This window comes from Phoenix dactylifera, chromosome 2, assembly GCF_051530095.1.
Source record: "Phoenix dactylifera cultivar Ajwa chromosome 2, Ajwa_hap1_PhDact_Kaust_v1.1, whole genome shotgun sequence".
Taxonomy (NCBI): Eukaryota; Viridiplantae; Streptophyta; class Magnoliopsida; order Arecales; family Arecaceae; genus Phoenix; species Phoenix dactylifera.
Genome location: NC_143191.1, coordinates 46255392 through 46281899, shown reverse-complemented (window position 1 = coordinate 46281899; position 26508 = coordinate 46255392). Strand labels below are relative to the sequence as shown.

Genomic DNA, 26508 nt, shown 5'->3' with positions numbered 1-26508 from the left:
TGAATTTCAGAAACCAACTTCTAATTATTTATGTCACAAACTCTATAGTTTAGCATTATCTATTTCATCTCTCATCCTTTTACATAATAAAAAGGCCAACAGTGCCATATATTTTATGATGCCCTTGCCAAGACATCAAGCAGACAGTTATTCAACCCAAATTTAATTGAAACGGCTCAAGTATCTACTGCAGTAGCTGCTTCTGAAAGCTTTCACCTCAATAGCTACTTGTGATCTGTGTTATTGAAGAATACGTTCCTATGGCTGCACTGACAATGCCCAATGCAACAATTGCAATGCTCACAATGACCTGAAATTCATGAGCATGCAGAAAGATGAATAGAAGCATTATCACAGCATACATTTTTCTCCACCTATGCTCCAAACAATCTTATAACTGACAAGGTTTGAAAACTTGGTTTTGAATTCAATTCGGAAGTTTCGGTGGTTTTGGCAGAACTAGCTCCAGCATTTGGAGTTCCAGTCATCAAAATCAGAAAAATCTCAAAAATGTTGAAAAAAGTAGAAAAAGAAGTCAAGAAAAATATAGCATAGCAATTTATGATATGTAAATTCATTATTTGTGTGGTTTCAATAGTTTTGAGTTGCATATGATTAAAACTACATGGGTATATGGGTATCTTGTATTGCCATATATTATAGAGCAATTACTTCTTGAGCTTCAATTGTTAAAAAATTATTATATTTAGCAATGCAAAAGTTTTTCAATGCCGAGTGCATTGAAATTTCTTCATCATCATTTTTTTAGTATAATTCATAAATTTATTGAATTTGGATTTTCCCTCACATTTTTAAGGTTAATTGACTATTTAATTTAAGTAATTATAAATAAAATACTTATTTTATTTAAAAAAAAGTCATTAATATGAATGGTGGTGTCTCCTGTCTAGTTGTTTGTATTGGTCCTTTTATTAATAATAAGGTCCTTTTCAAGGGTAATGCCCATGTTCAGGGTTACAGTTATTATCTGTATCCTCGTTAAAATCAAGAAAAAGATGAAAACTACCAAAAGTTGACACTTGATAGTCTATATGCCTAAAGAAATAAATAAATAACCCTATTTTAATGATAAACATCAAAAAAGGACATTAGCAAAGCATCCAGTCAAAACCACCTAAAAAAGTGGACCAAAACCAATCTGTTTTAACCAAAACTAATTGAAACTATTGAAACTGAAACTCAAAACTAGGGGTCGATGTAGGTTCGTTTCAGCGAAAACCGATTAAAGAGGACCAAACATTAAGTTAATGAATCCCTTTAATCTACCGATCATTCACTCTGAAAGCATCTTAGCATGACAAAAATATTAATGTGATAACATGTCTACTACTATTGAAACTGAAACTCAAAACTAGGGGTCGATGTAGGTTCATTTCAGCGAAAACCGATTAAAGAGGACCAAACATTAAGTTAATGAATCCCTTTAATCTACAGATCATTCACTCTGAAAGCATCTTAGCATGACAAAAATATTAATGTGATAACATGTCTACTTTGAAAAGGTCCCAAAGTTTTCCTCCATAGGGGGGAACTCTCGTGAAGGCTCAAACCAAAATAACTCCATACCTACCTGCAAATGGGTAGCTTTGTTCCTTGCAATCTTTAAGAAGCAGAGAGCTGGCATTATGACTGCCTGCAAAGAATACATTATTAGATTGCTTATGCTCTCGCTAGACTCTTGTTTCTTCCGGTATAACAAAGGTGACGATTTATGATCCTTTCACTAAATCTGATTGATTTTTTGATAATAAACATTGTCATGATTGCTTGTTCATTAAAGAATTCTTTCCCACAAAGCTGAAAAGATGTAGGAAAAAGAGTGATAGAGAAGAAGAAATAATATAATACAGAAGACTACCCAAACAATGTATTAGCTATGAATGTAGCTTAGGTTTTTGCACATATATAAATGGAAAATGCTAGATAGTCTTTACGCTGATTCAGTTGGACATAGACTGGCGTTATTATAAATTTCGTGCCGAACAACGATAAGTCATATACAATTTACAGTAGAAAACAGATACTATCCAGTCAATTCATAATAATGACCAACATGAATTATACTACTACTCACAGTCTGCCTTTTAAAACCTTCTTCCGAATCAAAATAAGCATTATGATATCCTCTATAACAACTTCTGCGATTTTTTTTCTCCAAAATATAACCATTTGCAGGTTGGCCCTGACATATCCTTGTTTTCCCGTTCATTTATATGAGATGTTACAGTTTTTATTAAAAATAATCTTTAAGAAATCAAGTATCACAATTTATGTCAAAGTACAAGTTGCCACTAGTGCAGCTAAGACCCAAACCTTATTCCACCAAAAAAAAACAAAAAAAGAGCCAAGTCTTAAAAAAATGCAGTACAGTTCTAGCACATATTATCATTTGTATTTAAGCAGAATGACATATTTGCAGTTTCTCAACATGCATTGTCATGCATATGATGTAGTCTCCAAAAATTGCTTCCAAAAAAAACTGCATACTCATCCTGCATGACTATTTACATAAAGATAAAGTTAAAAGAAATACCACAAGTATACTAAGGAGGGATCCAATCAAAGCCATCACAAGTCCTGCACAAAACGGCATGATCGACTGCAACTGAGATAGTGAGAAACAAAATTTATGGAACGCAAAAAAGAAATCAACTAAAAAAAGGCAGCCTATCAACTACAGTTAATAATAAACCGAAACAAAACTATGCCCTGGTACAACCATTAATCATAATAGAATGATCAGCAAATTGATAATCTGATTAACATATACTACAATAACCTTTGCATAGCATGAAAATGTAAGCAACAGGACAGGCATATAGAATGATAAAAATAACCAATTGACGGAGATAAGAATGCATCATTTTGAACTGTTCCACATCCAAATCAAGCGCCATACACCTATGGGTTAGGCATGGTTCCAGAGATAGACCCACATAATTTTTCGGATTTAGATCTACCAAAGGTTTGGCCAACTGAACCTTACCCAGTCTGGTCATTTAAAAGTAAGGGTGTAGGTTTGATTTTCATGGACCCTGATGGGGGAAATATGGGACATCTTGACCTCGGTTTAAACGAACTTCTTTGACCTCGGTATTAACGGAGGTGAATAATTTTGGTGAAAACCGAGATGCCACCCTGCTCGTGCTAATAAAGACCAGCAGTTATAGCGATACTGCAGTCAACGTATGATCAGTATAATTGCTGCCACGTGCTACTCACACAGAACGATTACCACGTTGGTAATGTGCAGCCAACCGTTACTCTGCAGTTAAGGCACAACACGCCAAATCAGATAACAGATCAGTATTCTACCATATATAAAAGGATGGCCTGGGATCCTCAGGTAAGCTTATTTTGGATATTACTTTCTATAAAATTTCTCCCTTCTATACTGTTGCTCTACTATTCTGACTTAAGCATCGGAGGGTCCATTGCTGGAAACTTTCCGACAAGTAGACTTCTTGCAGGTTAGCCTCGAAGGCGACCAAATCTTCTTCACCTCGGTCTCATCCAACCTCATTCAGATTGGTTCTTACCGACCTCAAAGTGGGCCGAGCAAAGTCCTGGCCTCGGCTCAGAAGTTAGCGGCAACAAACCCTACTCAACCTGAGCCCAACCCAATTCATGTGTGACAGTTTACACTATAGATAATATATATTTTACATTACCTTTCTTATAGAACTTATCAATTATACTTTTGACTTTATCTCATCATTGAATAATTTACAAGCATGAAGAGAATTGAGCTTTCCAAAAAAAAATTGTTACCTGCTCATGACACAAATCTGGTCCTGATCCATACCCAATCCAACCCAGACCTTGTCCAACTCAGACCCAATCTCTAGCCGATCCGATCCCTACCTAATTCCACCTTAACCCAACCCAATCCTATTAATGGATGGAGAGTGGATGGATCCAAATGTAGACCCAAACCCCTCAACAACTTGTTTCTAGATGAGACAATATCCGAACCTGACTTGACCCAATAGCACTCCTAATCCCATCTGCCTCTTGTTGAAGCCTCTCAAAAGCCCACCATGGTTGCAACTTAATCCCCAAGCCTCCTTTCTCTTTGAACCACCCACCTCCTAAGAATTCCAGTTACTTATGAAGAAGAAACCCCCTGCTTTCAATGATCATGTTCCATCATTTCTTTTTTTCCCTCAGAACCACCAACTGCATTCAACACTATATCAGACTTGTAGCCCTCTCTTCTTACCCCTCCAACAACCTTTCCTATCCCCACCCCTTCCCAACACCGCACTTTGAAGTTTGAACCCAATTTCTTATTAGGCACAGGACTAGGCTTAGGTCCTCTCTACCTCATGAAACTGAATTTCAGGTTCAGAACTTATAAGATATACACAACTAGGTTCATGATGATTTAGTACACAATTCAAACGCAATTACCCCTGTTCACAGGAAGCAGCAGGTCAGCTACTATGATATGTGATTGGATCCACCTAGCTAGTCAATAGGTCAGCGCATAAGCTTTATCAAATATTCTTTTGAACATTTAGTCAAACATCTGGCTGGCAAAAATGTTTGATAGCATTCATTGAAAAAAAAGTGTTTGCCAAGGAAAAAGGTCACATGAGAGGTCAAGCTGCAACTAGCTGATCACAACAGCCTAAAGGAAGCAGGCCATGTTGAAAACAAGGCAGTAAATTATATTAATAACCATCCACTGAAAGCAGAAAGAACGTCTTAAGGTTCTTCTTTCTCAAAAGTGTAACTACTGGATTGTTCACTTTTGACCTCAAACATTACTTATAGAAATTAGTTGAACTCAACGAAGCTTAATTGAAAAATTAGGTGATATTTCTGGGAGCTACAAAGGATATGACAGAGGTCAAGTTCATATATTACATACTTTGAAACCATGAAAATCATACTTAGAGGCTTTTTATAATTCACCCTGCTGAAATGCCTTAGGACCTTTTTGCGTAATCCAGCAGGATTTGGCCGGATTTTCCAGCTAGATTTGTGGATTCGCCAGCCTACGAGGTTGAGTTGCTATCAACCCAAAATCCCCCATCCCAAAGAAAAAAAAGAGAGAGAGAGACCTATGTGGGTCTTTTTTCTTCCTGCAATTTTCGACATTTTCCCTCATCATTGCCAATCCACCACCCTCTTCCTCTCTTCCCTTCTTCCTTCCCCCCTGCATCCGTTCTCTCTCAAATTCCTGCATGTTATTCCTACAGGAATACCCAAACAGGTCCTTTATGGTATGTACATGCCAAGGATTGAATATCATGGCTATACGCAAGGGCAGCAATGGAATTGCCCTGAGCTGGGTCGTTTCAAGTTCTGATTGTTTCAAATTCAAGTTTGGTCAAAAACCCATCAACTTGGATCTAGCTCATTTCTAATCAGGTTGAAAAATGTAAGCCCAAAGTCAATCCCTTTATTTCATATGGACCCATATTAGACCCAAAAACCCAATGAAGAAAATTGCTAAACTTAAACTGTAATGCAAGATAAATAAAAATACTGAAATAATAAAAACATAAAAGTATCATAGAAATAACCATATCTAAAGAGATCTAAACAGTCATTTCCTAACAAATAATCAATGGAATATTCATATCCTTTAAAAACAAAACCACAAGTATCACAGTATACAAGGGAATAGTCATATAATAAGAGGCTAAACTACCGGAACAAATCACGATATTGTAGAAAAAAAAAATTAAAAAAAAAGACCATCAATATAAGGGGAGGGAGTCATGGAGGTGGAGCCTATTCCCTTTGATATAGACATGTGGAAGAACTGCTTGATGCTAGGATTTATGTGTGGAGATATGAGCATGTGTCTTCTCCTTTGTGTTTTGTCTCAATCCTATGGCTTAAAATTGGGTCCGAGATGCTAGTTTTAATGGCAGCCAGGAGAAAGAGGGGTAAATTTAAGGCTGGCTGAATGAACTAGAATAACAGGGTAGAGAGAACCCAATGACACTACAAATCCCTAATCTGACTCCCCTTTCCTTATTCCATGGTCCAGCCTTTTGAGTTTTCCATCTTGTCTGTCCCCTTTATCTGAAGCAAATCGAGCCTTTCTGTCATTAGAGGTGCTCTGACACCCTGGACTAAAAGGGCTTGCCAATTGGGTCCTAAAGCTAATTCACCCCATGGTAACCCAAAAAGCTCTGCAGGCTAATCTCATATTCTACCAGATTATAAAAGACCTCCGCCCTAGCCCATCTTGGATTAGTGCTGGAGGGTTGGCAGGCCTTGGCTGAATTTCCATCCTTTCACCTATTTGTACACCCTTTCACCTAAGCCATTCATGATTAAGCCATCTATTTGTATACCCTTTCACCTAAGCCATTCAGGATTCCTGATGTGTAATGTTTTTCACCCCTCTTATTTGCAACTTCTCCCAAAATACCCACATGAAAGCATATGCATAAAATATCAATATGCAAGCATACAAGACAAATACTAGCATGCATCTAAATGGGGCACCAAAATGGGACCTTGCCTCGTCTTCAAACGTCTCGGACTTAAATTCCCCATAATGAAACATGTCCATTTTCTTAGTAGTAGCCCTAAAAGTGGCAATCCGAGTGGAGTCGGGTCAAATGCGAGTTGGGTCAAATGCAGGGCGGGTCACAAAATTTGTCAAACCAAACCTAACTTGTTTATTAAACATGTCATAAATTCAGATCTGAACCCGATCTGCATAACCTGTTTATTAAACAAGTCGAATTAGGTTAAATAGGTTAATCGGGTTATGTGAGTTTTTAATAGATTAAATGGATTTAAATGAGTTAAATAGGTTAAGAAGGTCAGGTTAAACAAGAAAGAAACAAGTTAAATAGATTTTAAATGGATTAAATAGGTCTTAAACATGTTAAATGGGTCATGTCATGACCTGACCTAATTATTAAATAGGTCAAAATGAGTTAAACAGGTCAAATGTTTAAACCTAAACTTGACCTATTTAATAAATAGGTCAAGGCAAATTGACCCATTTATGATCCAAACCCATTTATGTCAAACCAGAACATGCTTAAAATGGGTCATTTGCAAGCAGGTCAAAAATTGCCACCCCTAAGTGCCCTTCTAAGGGTGTTCTTGCATGAGTTGCTCTCTAGTAACATTGATTAAAATTATGCAACTAACAAGATATGTCTCCCTTTCGGAGAGCTAGAGGCGGGCTCTTCTCTTGTCCAAAGTTGCCTTATTTAGGATTTCATTCTTAATCCACACAAAGCTGATTTTTAGGATGATAGCCAGTAATATAGGATCATCAAAACTTCGATTTGACACCTTTCCATCTGCAAATCTAGCCCAGTATGCTTGGGACCAAAGACTGTTGTGTCGGAACCGAGGTCCGACCGCTTGCCCAACAGCACGGATTGGTGCAGCCCCGTGCCGTTCCATGTCGAGCCCATACCGACATAGTAGAGGGGGCAAAGGAGAGGGAGAATGCGAGAGGCAAAGAGAGAAAAGGGGAAGAGGAGGGTGGCAGAGGCCGAGAAGGCCAACAGAGGGTTGGCGAGCCGTGCGGAGGAGGCGGAGAAGGGGCACCGCCTCAGGAAGGAGGTTTGCCGACTTCACTTTTTTTTTTAATCAGCAAGAGATTTGCCGACTTCACTTAAAAATTGCAAAAATAAAAATGGCCCCCTCTAAAAGCCGTGTTTCAAACGAAATAAGAAAACTGAAAGCGAAGCCCCTCCTTCGCCTCCTCTGCACGCTCCCTAGCCCTTCGTTGGCCGGCCTCCACCTCCCTCTCTCTTCCTTCCTCTCCCTCTCCTTCCCGCCCATGCTCTCTTTTTCTTTTCCACTCTTTTTTCTCCTTCTCCTCCATCGCCGGTTTCTCGTTTTGGTTGCCGAAACCGTCAGATTTGCCAGCGATACGCCCCAAACCAGGCGGTTCCGTCGACCATGCCTGGGACACATGTTGCAGGTCATGGTTGAAGTATAATGGTGCAAGTGCTGACATGTATTTTTGATAGCTTGCAAAATAAAAATGCAAAAGGAAGATAAAAGAATTTGTTTGCTTCAATATACTTTCTTGTAAAACACATCCTAGAAGCCAGTGTCATAGGGACTCAATTTTGCAACAACTCCCAAAAGGAGCATTTTAAGTGTATCAGATTCGTGTGAACTAAAAATAATTAAATATTATTGACCATTTCATAAAACCACGTCTCATGCATTCACATGCATTTTAGACTCCTACACCCAGATGGATTAAAATTATTTTATGTAGTACACAACAGGAAAAACTAATTATCCTACCTTTGTTAATTTTATGAATTCATATTTTGAACTTTCTAACTGAAAAGCACATGGAAAGAAAAATAATCTGAGAACTTGATGCGTGAAGCAAGTTAGTTGCATGTTGAGAAGCAAAGATAAAAGATAACTGCAATATAAGAGTATCTACGTGATAACAAAGAAGGCTTAGACAAGAGAATACTCCTGTACTTTCATGTTAAGATCCCACTCCTGGCTATGTCTATATATAAAAATACAGTAGAATAACAATATCAATACTCATAATTATTTCATAATGCTTTAAATATTTCAGATAGATAATAAAAAATAAGAGCCTATTAAGCATGCTATTATTACTAACGAGCCCATATAGGCAAGGTTCGCCGTCTCGATACCAGACCCTGTACTGGTGTCACACTAGCATAGTGTCGGTACAGTACATGGTTTTTTGGTGTACCAAATGTCGCTACGCCACCGGTAACGTCCGATTCAATACGGTACGGCATACCATGCTTGCAGGTCTTAGATGGTCACTAAGGTCCTTGGAATTCCCATAAATTGAAAACATTTCAAGGCATTACAAACTATAGATATCAAAAATACAAAAGGAAGTGCAAAAGAAAGAAGAATCCAGTAACAAGGACTGCCAGTCATGGGGCATCAGTTTGAAATGAGAACATTCTTATTGCCTCAAAAGAATGAAATAAAATATTTCATCTAATTAATATCGCCTTTGGTTTCAACTTTATTCTGTATGATGTTAACTATAAGATCAACAGCTTACACATAAAGCCTTTTTATAATCAAATATCGTAAGAATAACAAGCACAAAAGCAAAATGAATCCTCAAACCTTTCTATTTCAAATGTCTTAATAATAAGCATAAAACCAAAAAGAATCCCCAGCTGTGATAATAATTTATTAAGGGAAGCATAAGAAACTAATGTATTGCATGTATCTTGCAGCACAGACATGTTGAATGTACCAAGATCTAAAGCATGGCATAGTACCTGCATGCAAAATTTGGTTTCTACTCATAGGCTGTGTGAGGTTCATGTCCTAGGGAATATTGCAGTCAAATACTTGCTCCTGATGTCTGGTACTATCATAGCCCAATCAAAATTCAAGTCCTAGGGAGAATATGATTATTCTTCTACTGTGCACAATGTACCTAACCAACATCTACATCAGCAGCCTTTGTCCTTCCTACCTAGAGATCCACGCAAAACTCTTACACAGCTCGGGGCATAAGATTTGTCATTGTATAAAACCTGATCTTCTCAAGATCGTTACTGTACATATTGAATATCATCTCATTTCACTCTGCAAATTCAGCATGTCTGCTTCTTCTTGTCTATAGATATAACTTTGTTACTATACCCCTTTCCATTTGTTTTCACTTCCCAGTCAGCAGATAAAATATATATTTTGTGGTCAAAAAAGAAAAACTCCTAGAATAGGATACATGTTGATTGAGGGAACAGATCTTTAGAAAAAGGCTTATAATAATGTATTGCTTGTCTATCTTTGCTACTTGTTAAGTGTGCTGTCATATGTACTCTTATTTATATTAGTTGCAAATGGACTCCCGTACATGTGTTAACCTGTACACAGAGTGATTCCATTTTGACTATATGTATATGGCCCAATGCTTCATCTCAATTTTTATATTTCACTTATAAATAACAAGAATATTGTCCAAACTCGAACAAATAACTGCCCAAGCAATATAGCCTTTATATTCTTAGAGACCATACAGGTATGAGTAGAAATCAGATCTTTGTTCAAACACTAACTGAAATACATACCAAAGAAGGGCAGAAGGAAGGCAATGCATACTGTTGAAATGACAAGAGCAGTTCTAAGTAACATGGAGCACCAAACTTCATTTGCAGGTCCCACAGGAAGCAGCTCCTCTAAACTCCTGGCTAGTGGATTTAGCAATAGCGCATATCTGTTCATAGCTAAGGATAAAATAGCTGTAGAGATATAACGTAACAGAGACAGGCAACCAAACACAAAGCATGCATGTTTGCAAAACATGCACAGACCAAAAAATAACAAAGAGTAGATGCTTTATGTTCAAATTCTTGAAGCCAGAAAGGATACTTGGTCAAAGGATTGACCACCTGATAATGAGGATAGAATTAGATTGTTAGGATAAAAATTTGTATAAAGAAAAATTAGAAACAAGATAAATTTACACTAATCGACCAGACATTTACCGTTGTCCATAAGGCAACTTTTGCAAAAAAGGAATGTTTTGGCAAATTCAAAGTTATTTGAGAGAGTATGCTTTCACCAAAGATGAGATATCCGATGGTGGCAAAAGAGCCGTAGATTGCTGCGCACAGAGTGAAACTGTTTCCCAGTAGAACAGAAAAGAAGAAATTTTCAGGAAATGAACAGCGCACATATACCTACATAGTCTCAACCACTTAATGCCCTGATTCTAAAATTTTATGATGCCATACCTTATTAACAATGCCTTGTTGAATTTTGTGCGATCAGACATTGACCAGTAAATATTGGGAAACACTGCATGTCCGGAGAAACAAAAACCATATACACCAATAGCAAAAGGAAGACCACTCCACTTCACCGCATTACCAGTCAGATGGAACCCAGTTCCTTCCGTGGTACCAATAAGGAGTACTGAGAGGAAAATCAGCATAGTGACAAACACACCACCAGCTGCAGAGAAAATTATTTGTAAAAAATTTATAAGATATTACAATACAGAATAACTTAACAGTACATGTCCATGAAACATGATAAGTTGGACCTGAAAGGTAAGAGATGACTCTAAGATCTCGCAGCCAAACAGTTGGTAAAACAAGCAAAGCAGCCAACATTCCAAAAAAGTGCAAAGAGTCAACGTGTATCCCAGCCAAATCAAAACCAGCACCAGGAAAGATCCTTGTGAGATTATCACCTTCTAATATAATAAATTCCACGCAATATGACTGCATTCATGGAATAAGAAAAATATGGTAAATTTGCAGATTGGTTCATAAATCTGACCATCAACAGATAGCAGAAATCAAATGATTTGCTCTCCTAGGATCAGAATTTGATCTCCACTTACATATAATTCTGTGTATAATGCAACCTGCATCATGAACATAAGAGCATTAAGACACTACAAACAAAAATACGGGAAACAATTATAGTAGTTCCCTCAGTTACAGATGCTATTGCTGTAATCTTATAGCAAAAACACTTGATATGCAAAGGGCAGAAATCACCAAACTATAACCACAAGAAACACAAAGACTGATTATTAAGTCAGAAGAAACTGAATTTGATAGTCTGCAATTTATTATTAATTGTGCAGTTCAAATTTGCAAGATCCCCAAAAGACTAACAGATTGTTTCTTCGCAATGATTATAGCTCTCACTTTTGGTTATTACTTGCCAAAATCTTGATGCATTAACTTCTTCCAAGATAAAAATAAGGGTCGGTGTATTACAGGCAACAAATAAATACTGAAATGCATAGTGCCTCTTTTATCTTCAAAGCTGCAGTCCATAGACTAATCCATCATATTTTTGCTGCTTTCACTTTTCTTTTAGATAAAAATAAATACCAATCAAAGAACTAAGTTAAACCAACATGGAATTCCCTCAGGTAAGGTGGGTTAAGTAGAGAATTTGCCAACTTCCAAAGAACGACATCAATAGGTCTGAACATTTTGATGAACATTCTAGAGACAGAATAGTTATTTCTAAAACTTTACTAGGGTCAGGATAAACATGGAACAATCTCCATTGTGAAGTTAGTAAGAATGAGAACTAGAAATGACTATAATACTATTTGCACCAAAACCTTTCAGCACTATAGTAAACATGTGACTACCATGCCTGGTGATAGTTTTCAAGCTTTTGTAATCTCTAGATGCAAATTTTTCAACATTTTTTATCCAAATTTTATACTGACTTAATATCGAGAAGGCATAACTTTGGAACATTGAAGACCTTCCATGAATAAATCAACATTTTCGTATACTCTTCAAAAAGTTTCCATTGGCTGAATTCAACCAGTTCATGAAGAACTTTTACAATGCTGGATATTCACAATTCATTTTTCTCTTCTAACTTATTTTACAATCTATTATTTTTCCAAATTAATTTTTCCTTTTCTGCATCACCAATTTTTGTGGGCAAGCAAATCTTTAAACATGATTGCCACTATAATATTCCAAAATTAGCAATATTTTTATATATGCATATTTTATAAGTTGCAAGGTCAATACTATCAGTTTGTACCATAATGCATCATTGGGTATATACCATGCTACAGACTCATCAGCTATGTTGACTAACCACTAGAACCCAACAGCTTAATCTATTAGGAAAGGGTTCAGCAATGTATACCAAGCCTTAACATCCCACCTTCATGTGTGGCTCCAACCACGCACATTAAGACATGAATGAGTCACAAATAATTCAAGATAACAAATCGAGAATGATTTAAGTAACAAGCAGGAATGAGTCGAGAAGAAATGACTCAAGATAATAAATGGGTGGTATTAACAAAATTATCCTATAAATAGGGATTTGAATTCATGACCTTTGGCTCTAATATCATTTTAACCACTAGAACCCAAAAGTTTAAGCTATTAGTGAAGGGATCAAAAAATGTATATCGGGCTTTAACAAGATGATGTACAGCCTCCTCATCATAGGGAATGTATATATCAAATGTTATTGCATATTTGATCAAGGCACTAGTATACACATTTACCTATTATAGGGAATGCATATGTGAAAACACAGTAGCCATCAAAGAACTTGTTCTCATCATTGTCATCATCAAAGCCTTTTCCCATCAAATATAGGATTTCATATAGCAGAACAATAAGTTGAGAAGGCTACATGGGCGAGTCAAAAAAAAATCTAATCCAAGACAAATTTAGATGAGAGAAGAATCTATCAAGCCCAAAAAGTAGGCAAGGTAGGGGAACTACTCTATTGGCCATATTTAAACTCATGCAATTAAGAAACCACATTCAAAATTCCAATAGAATTTGGAAGAGCTTAAATAAAGGAGGAAAAATAGATGATGGTAACCTTTGATATACAAACATATATCTATATCTAAGACCATGGATAGCGGAGATGGACCGAACTGCCCAGTTCGGCCCGAACCGAGCTGACCCGATGGGAAACCGGGTCAGTTCGGACATCGGAATTGGTTCTGGCCATGAACCAGTTCCAAACCGACTGAAAAACGTCCAAACCAGACCGTACTGGCTGGAAGTCTGGAACTGTTCAGAACCGGCTAGTTCCGTTTGAACTCGGTGCGAACTGGAACCGAGTCGACCCAGTTCTGAATCGGGCTCTCTCCCTTCTCCTTTGTACTGATGATAAAATAATGTTGGAAAGGCCTCGCCGCCCTTCTCCTTTGTATTGGGGATAAAATGATGTTGGAAAGGCCTCGGGCTTTCCCAACATCATTTCTAAGTGCTAGGAGAGGCGGAAAAAATTTCTTCCTTCCCCTCACGGCAAACTTCACACTAATTCAGCACTTCAAAAGGAAGATCCAAGCCTAAATAAGGTGTGCTTCCTCTTTTCTATCTTATTTTCTCAAATTTTTTTGGGGAAGGATTAAAAAAATAGCTCGAAATTTGCAAAATAAGGAGAGATCATGCCAAAATTTTCGATTTGGATTTGATTTTATTATATGTTGTAGGTCTATGCACAATCTCCACGATGAAATTTAATTTTTAAATTATATATATTTTTTAAAATTAGAAATATATTTTTGGATTAAAAAATAAAAAATATATAAAAAGTAAAAAATAAAATAATATAAAATCAGAAATGTATTTTGAGGCATGCAAGATACTCTATAGCAAAATTTGGTGTCCATTTATTTAAATTTTGATACGGTCATGCGCATAGTGGCCTAGGCCTAAATTTGAAAAAAATTGAGAAATTAGTAGCCTTTGATATATGCCCACAAGCCTAGAAATATATATGTAGCATCCATTATTAGGTTCTACATGGATCTGAGCTGAAATTATTTTTTTAAAATACGTATTTAAAATTTATTTTTAAACTTTAAAAATAATTAAAATATATAAATAATATTAAAAATTAAGAAAAATTAGTAGTACATATTACATAATTCAGAAGTAATTTCTGAAGTAGAAAACATATTTTTTTGAATTTATGATATTTAAACATATTTAAAAATTTAAAAATTATTAAAAATATATAAATAAATAATATAATATAAAAAATTTAGAATTATGTATTAGATATATAAGATGCATTTTCTGGCTAAAAAATATCTTCAGCGTAATAAAATTCTGCTATTTTTAAATAATTGATAAACTGACGTCATTGATAAAACTGCGAGAATGAAACCATCAAGAAAAAAGAAGTCAGAGCGTAACATTGGTTGGGATCATTGCTGCTCGCGGGTCACTATTGGAAGTGCAACTGGTATAACACAAAATTCGTGGGAGGGATAACCAGATTGTTACTCCGACATATCTATGTATCAAAAATGTCCACAGAAGATTCGGCAGCTGATGAAGAAGCACTTGGTTGATTTCATAGCAGCGAAAGAGAGAGTTTCCAAAAAGAAAGCAAAGGTGGACCTCCATGCGACAAAGCAATATTCCTATAACTCCATGGAGTTAGAGAAGATGTCCACTCCAGATGACGAGGCACAGATTTAGGTGTCATGCAGGCGAGCCTGAATGATCAGTGGCAGCAGGATGAGGTAGCCAGGCATAGGGCTCAATTTGGGCCCCCATATTATGAGTCGAGCTCCAGTTCTGCGATCAGCAGGGTCCAGAATTTAGGAGGACCTCAGTCAGGAAGGTCGTCAGCAGAGGCGGTGGCGGTATTGCATCTATGCTAGGAGCTTTTGGTAGCAAAGAGAAGCCATCTAGAGAGATTCCACCAGGAGCAGCAATTCATGATTTAGATCTACGTGGCTTCTCCAGTAGAAATTCAAAGCAGCAGAGGGTTGACACATTGCTGAAGAAAGATATGTGGCAAGCTTTTGGATTCTGGTTCCACTTCAACCACATTTCAGTGAATGTGGCAGACAATACATATATAGGTTTACCATTTTTGCCATACAAGCTGCCAGTCCCGGTGTAAATCCTCCAAATCCAAATAATATCTACGATAAGCTTCTTGATAGTAATAAGGAGCTAAAAAAATGAATTGCCTCATTACAAGGGCAAGTGGCCCATATAGACTGACGATGATATGTGATGGTTGGATCGATCCTATCAGACGGAGCATTATCAACTTTCTGACATATTGTGATACGAAGACTTTCTTCCATAAGTCGTTTGATACTTCTGATCAAGTGCACAATGCCATGTACATCCTCAAACTGATAGAAGAGGTGATTAATTAGGTAAGAGAGAAGAATGTCGTGCAGATTATCACTGATAATGGGCCACAATATAAGGCCACCGAAGAGATCTTAATGGAGCGGCGACCACATATTTTCTGGACCCTATGTGCTGCACATTGTATTGATATTATGTTGATGGACATTGCGATTCTTTGGGTGTAGCAAACAATGGAGACAACCTAAATCATCATTAAATATATTTATAACCATATATAGGTCCTTTCACTGATGAAGGGATATGCAGGAGAAGAGATCTTGAGACCAAGAGCCACGATTTGCTACCAACTATGTTGCACTTGATAGTCTTCTTGAAAAGAAAGCAGCCCTATGTTAGATATTTATTAGTTTCGAGTGGAAAAAAAGTAGATATACGAGGGTTGGCACTAAAGGGAGCATTGTTGAGGACTTGGTGATGAGACAGACATTCTGGCAACGGACCACTATGATAGTGAAGGCTATCAGACCATTCTAGCGGCAGACAGTGAGAGATACCCTCAAATGGGTTTCTTGTATCACATGATGGAGAGGGCAAAAATTCATATCATGGATGTAAATCTAATATATGCCCACGAGTACATCGACATCATTGAGTGGCGGTGGAACTACCAAATGGATAGGAACTTGCATTTAGCAGGTAAGAAAGAATATTGAAAATTAGACTGCTCCTATACTTGTACAATTTTACTAAGACAATAATAAATTGTATCGGCAGCATATTATCCGAACCCTCGATTTCAGTAGACCGTAGCTGAAATTGATATGGATGACGAGCTTCTAGCCGCTCTTTGTAATATGATTTACAAGATGGAGCTTGATCTAGAAATCCCGGCTTATGTCTAGGAGAGGTTAGTTAACTTAAGTGACATGTGTAAGTTAATCGGTATCTTCAATTATTAATATATAATAATACGGTTCTTTTTCACACACCAAAATATTTAGAAAGGGCACCGACAGTTGTTGTAAGAAAAGTATGAATCCAGATATGTTATACATCAGGAGGATATTAACCTAACGGTTACTAATATGGTACTATCTTATATATAATTTTCTTCAATATTTTTTGCAACCGAATGGTGGATTCATTTTGGTTTGTCTGTGTAAAATCTTAAGCGACTAGCTATCTGGATCCTCTTCCAGACGGTCTCCTCGAGTGGTTGTGAGCGTAACTAGTCTACCTTCGCCCTCATCCACGACAAGCAGAAGAACCGTTTGACACAGAAGCACCTCAACGATCTTGAAAATGTTCACCACAATCTGAGGTTGAGGCTGAAGTGCATTCAGGAGGAAGTAGAACTAAAGTACACACATCCTATCCATAGTGCTTTCGTTGATGATGAGAATGATCCTATAATCGGATGACTTGTAGGCTAGCAGCAGGAACCGGAGCTTGATGGGCGAGGATCACCTCCACGACCAGCCAGTTTCGTAGCCAGCGAGGCTAAGATTAATGGAGAGCAATGGGCAGAGATCAACATTCTACGCATCTTTTCAATTGATCAGCCACAACCACGGGGGAGCTGGTCACCACATGACTCTTTGTCTGAGATATCCTCTCAAAAATATGATCGAGAGATGCTTAGACAAGGCCACTACGCTATCTAGTCGACTCGATCAGGAGGAAGACATATATCCTCCTAACATAGTCAGATAGAGAGAAGCATGAAGAGTAAGCAGGCAGCGAGTGGCAAGAAGGGTAAGAAGACAGCTGTCCAGCATACCAAAAAAGAAAAAGAAAAAGCACCTACAGCCCCAAAGGAGAGTGTCGAGGATGAGTCAGTTTACTCAGATTTAGAGACAAGGAGCAGCAGAAAGAGAGTGGAGGACATAAAACCATTTATGAAACAGCCGCAGGGTGGTCTTTGATTCACCGGTGAGTCTTAATTTACGCATGCTACATAGGATAGGGACCACGATGCACGATTTGGTGAAGCCCGCAAGGATCCGATTGCATATAGGAGACGAGCTTCTCGAGGTCATTCGGACACGATGCAGCTGTAAATGATCTTGCACGTAGAGTAAGATCTATAGACGTATCAGATTCCAAGTCGTATACTGAATCCTATTATCCATAGCCACAAGCAGCCTATAATCCATACGGATATAGATATGGTGCATCTGAGGCATCTTCCGATGGCTACTATCCTACGCAGCCCAAAACATCTTACAGGTCAAATTTTGTTGCTGACTTATTCGGATAGGCCCCTTCACAGTCGTTTTATCAACTAGAAGACATCTCTTACAGCCAAAGCTTTAGCGAAAAATTCTAGAGTGCTTATAATTCGAAACGCATTTCTTATGGGATGAACATATAAGACTACAACGTCGCTTGGTTAGAGGAGTGGGCTGATGTGCCTTCTGACTATGTTGATGATCCGGATATCTATGAGAGGCGCCACTCGATGAGATTTTAAATATTAGTATGTATGTTCTACTTTAAATACATATAATTAATTGCATTATTTTATATTTTTTATCTCACTACTTGATTTGAAGATATTTCATGTTGCTTTTTTAGTATGCAACATCTCACTAATTATTTTATAATTTATATTATTTTAAAACAATAAGATGCATCATTTAGGTTAAACCAAAATCATAAAAATATCAAAAAATATCCAAAAAAATCAAATTAGACTTAAAATCATTGAAAAGTTAAAAAAACATTGAAACCAATTAAATCAACTTGAAAAAACTCTACCAAGAAAATTGAGCGTATTGGTACGGAACCGGCACGCACTATCGTACCGACCCATCCGTCGACCGGTGCAGATCTCGGTACCGATTCGGCGGACCTTATCTAAGACAAATATAAATCAAAGAGCCAAAGGAAACAACAAATGCCTAAATGCAACAAGAAAGTCATTTTGTGGATACTTTTTAATGCCTGTAACTTTAAATCCCAAATGTATAAAAGGTTAATAGATCGAGCTTTCACAGTTCATATTTATCTAGAAGTCATACAAAATTTTTCCAAAAGATGAATTGGTTTTCAAGCAGAGCATTCATATGTAGTATATGTTTTCACAAAGCTTGTTCATTTTAAAATACTAGCAGTCTACCCTGACAAGGGGATCTTCCAAATGTATCTTTGTGTTTCTCTCCAAATTTCCAAAGTATAATTTTATACCAGATGCCAGAGGTTCCTATCTGATGTCAACATACTTGCCTGCAAATCAGTCAGTTCAATTAATTTTCGACCTGTAAGTTAATTATACATTAACTAACCAAAGAGTTCCACTTTGTTACAATACAACTAGATCTTTAACACTTTATCGCATGTCTAATGAAATTTGCCCCTCCCCCCCTCTGGTTTATCTACCACATTTGATGATTGATAACTTTGGCTGGGCAAATCATTCAAACTATTATCAGTCTATTATTGGTTGCTAGGTCATATGGGAATTCAATCTCATTCTCCGGATCTGTAATAGAAACTAACTGTAGTCCAAAAAACCTTCAAGAAGAGAACATGCAACAGCTAGGTTATCGTGTGAACTATCTCTTTCCCAATCTCTAGATTCTGCTTTCACTTTTTCATTTGTAATATGAAAGTGCAAAGGAGAAACCCATTTTATGGCCACTCTAATTCCCCATGTATATGCAAGCCCATGGAAAATGACTTTTTCTAATATGAAATCCAGAGATAGCACCATTACCATTACATTATGAAAAGCTTTAATGGATACCCTCAACCCCCATCGATCAAGATTGTCTGGAGATCTGACAAATATTCTTACCTTTTAATCTCATCTTTTTTTGTTTTCTTTTCCTTTGCATTTTAGAGCGAACATGGAGAGGTACATACAAGAAGGAACATAGACATGCATCCAAGGAACCCACTTGTGAGGTGTCTGAGAAGAGCAAATTAGGGGGTGGAGAGGTATGAACATAATTCCGACCCCAGGGGGCTTGCATTATAATATTGCTTGCATTATAGTATTATGCATAACATATCTTGTCATCAGATGTCCATTATGCTTAAGCCATTGTATCAAATTTTAGGCAAATGGTTTTCCAAGCTATTGTCAAAAGATCTAATGCATAGCCTATAAGCTTAAGACTTTGTTATAGGTTCATATTTTGCAGGGGATAATAAGTGTTGTACCCAAGTGCAATGCATATTTGAAGCTGGAAATATGTCTAAGGCTTTAATCATGCATGGGTATCATCACTTTGCAGAGGCATACTCAACATATAAGCTATTTTTAACCAGAAAGAGTCCAGCCAGGGTATGTTCTTCTTTCTCATTTCTGTAATTTTAAATTACTTAAGGCTTTAATAATGAGAACTTACAGATATAAAAAAGCGCCCAAATCTCCCGAATGCAGCTTCCCCGATATCTGGGTAGCTTGAAATGCCATCTTTGCTCTCTAAACTGTATTTCATAAGAACGCCCGTATAAAAGCAGACAGCGGCAAAGAGAACCAAGAGTATCATACTAGCCCACCCAGCCTCTTTAACTGTTAATGGAGTAGAAAGAAGACCAACACCTACCAGTACATTAACTCCTGTCTCATAGCAAGAATATGAGAAGAAAAAACGAATTAAGTTACAGGTCAAAATGAGTAATTGGGAATATAAATTAAGTGTGTCAGCAATTAAATCAAGTCAGCGATACAACAAGTAACAATATGACAGATTCAGCAAAAAAGAATGAAACAGGGTTCATACAAAGTCTAAGAAGAATCACAACACACACACACACACACACACAGAGACAGAGAGTGAGATATGACAATTAGTCAAGTAGATGAGTGTACCATTAAAGACAGTTTGAGTGACGCTACAACGATGTTCAATATACCCTTCTGCAGTATGCTGCACATGGAAAGAGACATGCTCATCTGCTGCTAAAGTGTTCTTCAAGCTCTTACCTGATTCTTGCTTTTCGAATGTGCTACCAGATATAAAAGGCAATCTCATGTCTGAGTTCAGTCCACCTTCAGCACAAAGGTCAAAACTTGAGCATCTAGGACTCAAAGCAGACCCAAGGTATCCAAAGCTGGGGGTTGCAGTGATTGTGAAAGAATCAGTTGTTTCCCTGTCAGGGCCATCACATGGGAACCGGAACCAATGGATGCATTAACAGAAATTCCAGACATCTTAAGCATTAAAACATCTTGAACATAGAAATAAATCCATATAGCCTATGGACAGCACCGAGATCCTTTTTGTTCAGCTACCAGTACAGATATTACTGGTACAAGGTGGTGATTTCATTAAACTCTAAAAAGAATTCAAATCTTGATGTCACATCTACGTATTCTTATCTATGTTTGTTTGGACCTATATGCATATCCTGAGCTTAATTTGATAACCAATGAAACTTGACTTTGGAAATGCTATCTGAAAGCAAAATAATGAGGCAGCAAGAGATCAGAATGAAATTTCAAAATATGCCACTGAGTACACCCAAAAGCAAAAGGGAAACAAGCAAAAAACACACACAATTCCCAGAAACATTTATATTGACAAAAGATATAGTAAACGCATAAATAAATTCTTAATTTTCTTCATATTTTTCCATTACTTTGCCAGATAACTTTAGTAATTTTTGTTGGTAGACGTTGCTAAAATAAGAAAGGTGATGAGTTCTATAGGATTCAGCATATAGCGTTCTTGGATTCTTTCCTGCATGGTCAATATACTACATTTAGAAGAATGCATAAGAATCGTGTAAGAATCGTTACTTACACAAGTGTTTTTATGTGTCGAAAATCCCAGGTCATAGAGGGGAACACATACATTGAATTATTTTAGCTCGAATAGTTCTAAAATAAGAAGGAACATGCTTCCTGGTTGCAGGAATGTGTTAAAGAATCATCCTGGCATAATTTTTCCCGATCCCTTCCCACGAGTTTGACCGAGACTATTTCTCGAGTGACAAGTTCACATTTTTACCACTCCTTTCACTAATCCACACCCCCTTTACCTGTGGTGGCTGGTGCTAACGTGCCAAAAACTCACCACTCCGTGCTATCCGTAAATGGGCGTTGCGGTGGGCTCTATTCTTTACCAGTTATAACAGGTCAAAGGGTTGGATTAGCTAAAGAAACAACATGAACGAAATAGCAATGGAAATCCCACCATCGGTAGGGGCCTCCGTGCTCCAGATCCAGAATTTAAACAACAGGAAGAACAACAACGATACTACTGGTAAAAAAAAATCAAGAACAAGAAAGAAGAACGGTAAAAGAAAAGAGCAGAGATTGGTAACAGTTGCAGTGGATAAATAACTCGAAAAGAAGTCTCGAAGAGAAGAAGATGGAAGAAAGAATGGAGAAAGGAGGCCAAACTTGTAGCTTTGGGGCCATTTCCCAGAGTAGAACGGAGACGAGGGCTCCTCCTCCTGTTCTTCACAATCGCTGCCATCCCCAAATTCGCTCTTCACCACCACGCTGCCATCGCTGCCGTCCTCCATGAAAAGCTCCATGTCCTTCTCCGCCATGGCCGCGGACGATTTCTCCATCCAAGAAGAAGAAGTCCTAAACCCTAGCGACGCTCCGCTCCAAAGACCGCAAGCAAGAAAGAAGAATCGGGAGAGAACGAAACACGGGAGGAAAGTCCGGCTCTCTCTTTCCTTATAAGACGGCGAGGGCGGGGAGAGGCGGTGACGCGCGGGTACAACATATGTGGTCACGGGTTAGCGAGAGGAGATAGCGATCACCGTTCGAGAGAGTTTGGGATGCAGCGTATGGAGGGAATAAATATTAATTAATTAATCAAGAGTATTTAAACGCGCGTCTGCGAGATCAAGGGAACGGGAACATGGCTCCCCCTTCGTCACGTGCTTGTTTTGTTTCTTGTTTTCTTATGGTAATATTTTTGCCACATGGTATTATTCTTTTTTTTAATATTATTCTGTTTTCCAAGCACTATTGGTTAGCGATAAACGCAAGCGCGTCCATCTGGGAAGGAAGAGAGTTGCCTAGGATCCTCCAAAAATTACTGTTTTTTTGACTTTTTCTGAATGTGACTGTCTTAGAAAAAAATAAATAATAAAAATAAAAATGAAAGGCTTGCAGTTGGGTCCGACCTGGCCATAATAATCCTCCAACGAATTAATAAAAATACAAATCTAAAATTATATAATAAAAAAATAAAAAAATATACAATAGACTGAAAAATAAATTATAAGTAGAATATATTTAATAATTAATGATCATTTCATGACATTGGCCGACACTTTAACCTGCCCGGTTGCTTCGACTGAAATGTAGTTTTTTATTTTTTATATATCAAATTTAAACAAGGCTCGATAAAAAATAATCAAGTAAAATTTTTTCTTGTATTTTCTAAAATAATTAAGAAGAATCTATTTTTAACGGCTTCTAATGTCTGGAAATTCTAAATTGATGGCTTCAAATATTTTCTAACTGCATCCCTGAAATTATCTGTATGTTTCTTAAGTGGGGACTGATAAAAGGTAAATAAGAAGATTTTCTATATTCTCTAAAATAATTAATAAAATTTTCTATATGTTCTAAAAAATTAAAAAAATAAAATAAAATATATATTTTTAAAGATGAAATTAAAATTAAAGATCAAACATACGATATTATGAAACTCATGATTTAATACAAATTAATGGATCCATGATCGTTTTACCATTAAGCACTATTTCTGAATAATGAACTTCATATTTATGAAATTTGTATTTATATTATGAAAAGAATAAGAATTTTTTTGTATTTTCTAAAATAATTAATAAGATTTTCTGTATTTTCTAAAATAATCAAGAAATTTTGGAAATAAAAGATATTATGTTTCGGTGCATTATTGCTAGTACGCCTCTAACCCTTCACTAATTAAGTTCTTAGTTTCTATTTGAACGGTATTTGTTATACCAGTTATATTGCTGCATAGAACATGCAATTTTTAGACCATTATTTGATTTTTCTGGTCTATAGAATCAAGAAATTTTTGAAATAAAATAAATTATTTTCTGAGAAATTAAGGAAGCAGGCTTTCAAAAATATTTTTTTCTCTGAGAAATTTCTAAACTGACAGATTTGAATAATTTTTTTCCTCATAATTCTTTCTTAAAATTATTAATAAGATTCTCCTAATATTTGTAACATTTTTTGATGCATGGGAACTATAAAGGAACAACTTCAAATATTTTCTAAAATTTCTTCACCACTTATTTAATTTATGTGTTTCTTAAATAGAGCTCAAAAAAACATAAATAGAAAGAGCTTTCATTTTTTTCTAAAATAACTAATAAGAGTTTCTACATTTCCTAAAATAATTCAAAAATATACTTCCTTAAAATATTTTTTTATTTTTTTCTATAAATGGGTGGCATGTCTTCTAGAGACTTGATATGGCCCACTTGAATCAAGAAATTTTGGAAATAAAAGATATTACGTTTCGGTGCATTATTGCTAGTATGCTTCTAATCCTTCACTAATTAAGTTCTTAGTTTCTATTTGAACAGTATTTGTTATATCAGTTATATTGCTGCATAGAACATGCAATTTTTAGACCATTATTTGATTTTTCTGGTCTATAGAATCAAGAAATTTTTGAAATAAAACAAATTATTTTCTGAGAAATTAAGGAAGTAGGCTTTCAAAAATATTTTTTTCTCTGAAAAATTTCTAAACGAACAGATTTGAATAAATTTTTTCTTCATAATTCTTTCTTAAAATTATTAATAAGATTCTCCTAATATTTGTAACATTTTTTTAATGTATGGGAACTATAAAGGAACAACTTCAAATATTTTCTAAAATTTCTTCACTACTTATTTAATTTATGTGTTTCTTAAATAGAGCTCGGAAAAACATAAATAGAAAGGGCTTTCTTTTTTTTCTAAAATAACTAATAAGAGTTTCTACATTTCCTAAAAAAATTAAAAAATATACTTCCTTATAATATTTTTTATTTTTTTCTATAAATGGGTGGCACATCTTCTAGAGACTTGATGTGGCCCACTTGAATCAAAAAGTTGGGAAATAAAGATATTATGTTTCGATGCATTATTGCTAGTACGCCTCCAACCCTTCACTAATTAAGTTCTTAGTTTCTATTTGAACAGTATTTGTTATACGAGTTATATTGCTGCATAGAACATACAATTTTTAGACCATTATTTGATTTTTCTGGTCTATAGAATCAAGAAATTTTTGAAATAAAACAAATTATTTTATGAGAAATTAAGGAAGTAGGCTTTCAAAAATATTTTTTTCTCTGAAAAATTTCTAAACGGACAGATTTGAATAAATTTTTTCTTCATAATTCTTTCTTAAAATTATTAATAAGATTCTCCTAATATTTGTAACATTTTTTGATGTATGGGAACTATAAAGGAACAACTTCAAATATTTTCTAAAATTTCTTCACTACTTATTTAATTTATGTGTTTCTTAAATAGAGCTCGGAAAAACATAAATAGAAAGGGCTTTCTTTTTTTTCTAAAATAACTAATAAGAGTTTCTACATTTCTTAAAAAAATAAAAAAATATACTTTCTTAAAATATTTTATATTTTTTTCTATAAATAGGTTGTACGTCTTCTAGAGACTTGATGTGGCCCACTTGATCAAGTTTACCATAAATACAATCTTATCAGTAGTTTTTGTGATGGACTAAAATTTTTCACCCATAAAAAAATACTATTTATATGATTCTCCTAATATTTGTAACATTTTTTGATGTATGGGAACTATAAAGGAACAACTTCAAATATTTTCTAAAATTTCTTCACCACTTATTTAATTTATGTGTTTCTTAAATAGAGCTCGGAACAGCATAAATAGGGAGAGCATTCATTTTTTTTCTAAAATAACTAATAAGAGTTTTTACATTTCCTAAAATAATTAAAAAATATACTTTCTTAAAATATTTTTTATTTTTTTTATAAATGGGTTGCATGTCTTCTAGAGACTTAATGTGGCCCACTTGATCAAATTTACCACAAACACAATCAGTAGTTTCTGTGATGGGCTAAAATTTATCACCCATAAAAAATTACTATTTATATGCTTCACAAAAGCATTAAACAAAAACAGCCACCGCCTCTTCCAGATTCGTCACAGAGTATATTATATCCTGGGAAACCAACGTGGGACTAAAGTTTCTCCTTTACCCAAGCCCCTTTCCCCTTTGTTTGAGAACAGAAGGAAGGGAGAGGGGGCAGCCATGGCCGCCGCCACCCCGGCAGCCGCTGCTGGCTCGCCGGAAGGGAGAGGGGGAAGCCATGGCCGACGCCACCCCGGCAGCCATGGCCCGCCGCCCCGGCGAGCCAGCAGCGGCTGCGACCCGCCATGACCACCATTGCCGAGGCGGGCGGAGGGGAAAAGGAGGAAGGACGGCGGCGCTCAGGCTTCCGCCGCCGTACCCTTCTCCCCCGTGGTGGCCGGAGAGCAACCGGTGGCCGCAAGGGCCATGCCGCTCGCGGCCGCGCCACCATGCCAGGGGAGGTCTTCTTCTTCCCGTCGGCCCATAATATATAAAAAAAAAAGAAAAAAAAAAGAAAGAGGAATGAAGATGAAGGACGGCGGCGTTCAGGCTTCGCCGCCGTACCTTCCTCTCATGTGGTGGCTCGAGAAGCCACCAGAGGCCGCAAGGGCCACGCCGTCCGGCTAGCGGCCGCGCCGGCGCGAAAGAAGAAAGGGGCCGGGGTGTTGAATAATTTTTTAGTTATCTGTTGTCCTATTCTTTGGGTATTAGTTGGCTACGTGTCTTTAAGCTTCCTAGTTATCAGGATTACATGTTATATTGTTTTTTAGTGGCTAAGTGGTTTCTAAGTAGTTGCTAGGTGGTTTCTAAGTAGTTGCTAAGTGGTTGCTAATTTTTAGCTTAATTTAGTTGTTGTTTTTAGCCCATTTTATAAGGTCGTTTTCTTTCTCTTGAAGAATATGA

General features: G+C 36.6%; 1 protein-coding gene across 11 annotated transcripts; it reads right to left on the bottom strand.

Annotated features, from left to right (window-relative positions):
* LOC103699326 (Transmembrane amino acid transporter family protein) lies at nucleotides 1–22263 on the bottom strand. 11 transcript variants are annotated; one of them, XR_602857.6, is made up of 12 exons: nucleotides 21937–22234; nucleotides 20401–20681; nucleotides 19934–20148; nucleotides 11342–11365; nucleotides 11039–11219; nucleotides 10728–10947; nucleotides 10479–10614; nucleotides 10363–10382; nucleotides 10062–10207; nucleotides 2555–2626; nucleotides 1592–1654; nucleotides 1–310 (listed from the first exon to the last, which is right to left on the bottom strand). XR_602857.6 is itself a non-coding variant. In XM_008781359.6 (12 exons), the coding sequence occupies exons 1-12, from the start codon at nucleotides 22107–22109 to the stop codon at nucleotides 218–220; spliced, it is 1596 nt and encodes a 531-aa protein (XP_008779581.4). In that variant the 5' UTR covers nucleotides 22110–22263; the 3' UTR covers nucleotides 1–217. The 11 variants fall into 11 exon arrangements, 9 of the variants coding, with proteins under 9 accessions (XP_008779581.4, XP_026657677.4, XP_088572784.2 ...); XR_602858.6 differs by having other exon boundaries at nucleotides 2555–2620; XM_008781359.6 differs by having other exon boundaries at nucleotides 2555–2598; nucleotides 21937–22263.
* Between the last annotated feature and the right edge of the window lie 4245 nt (nucleotides 22264–26508).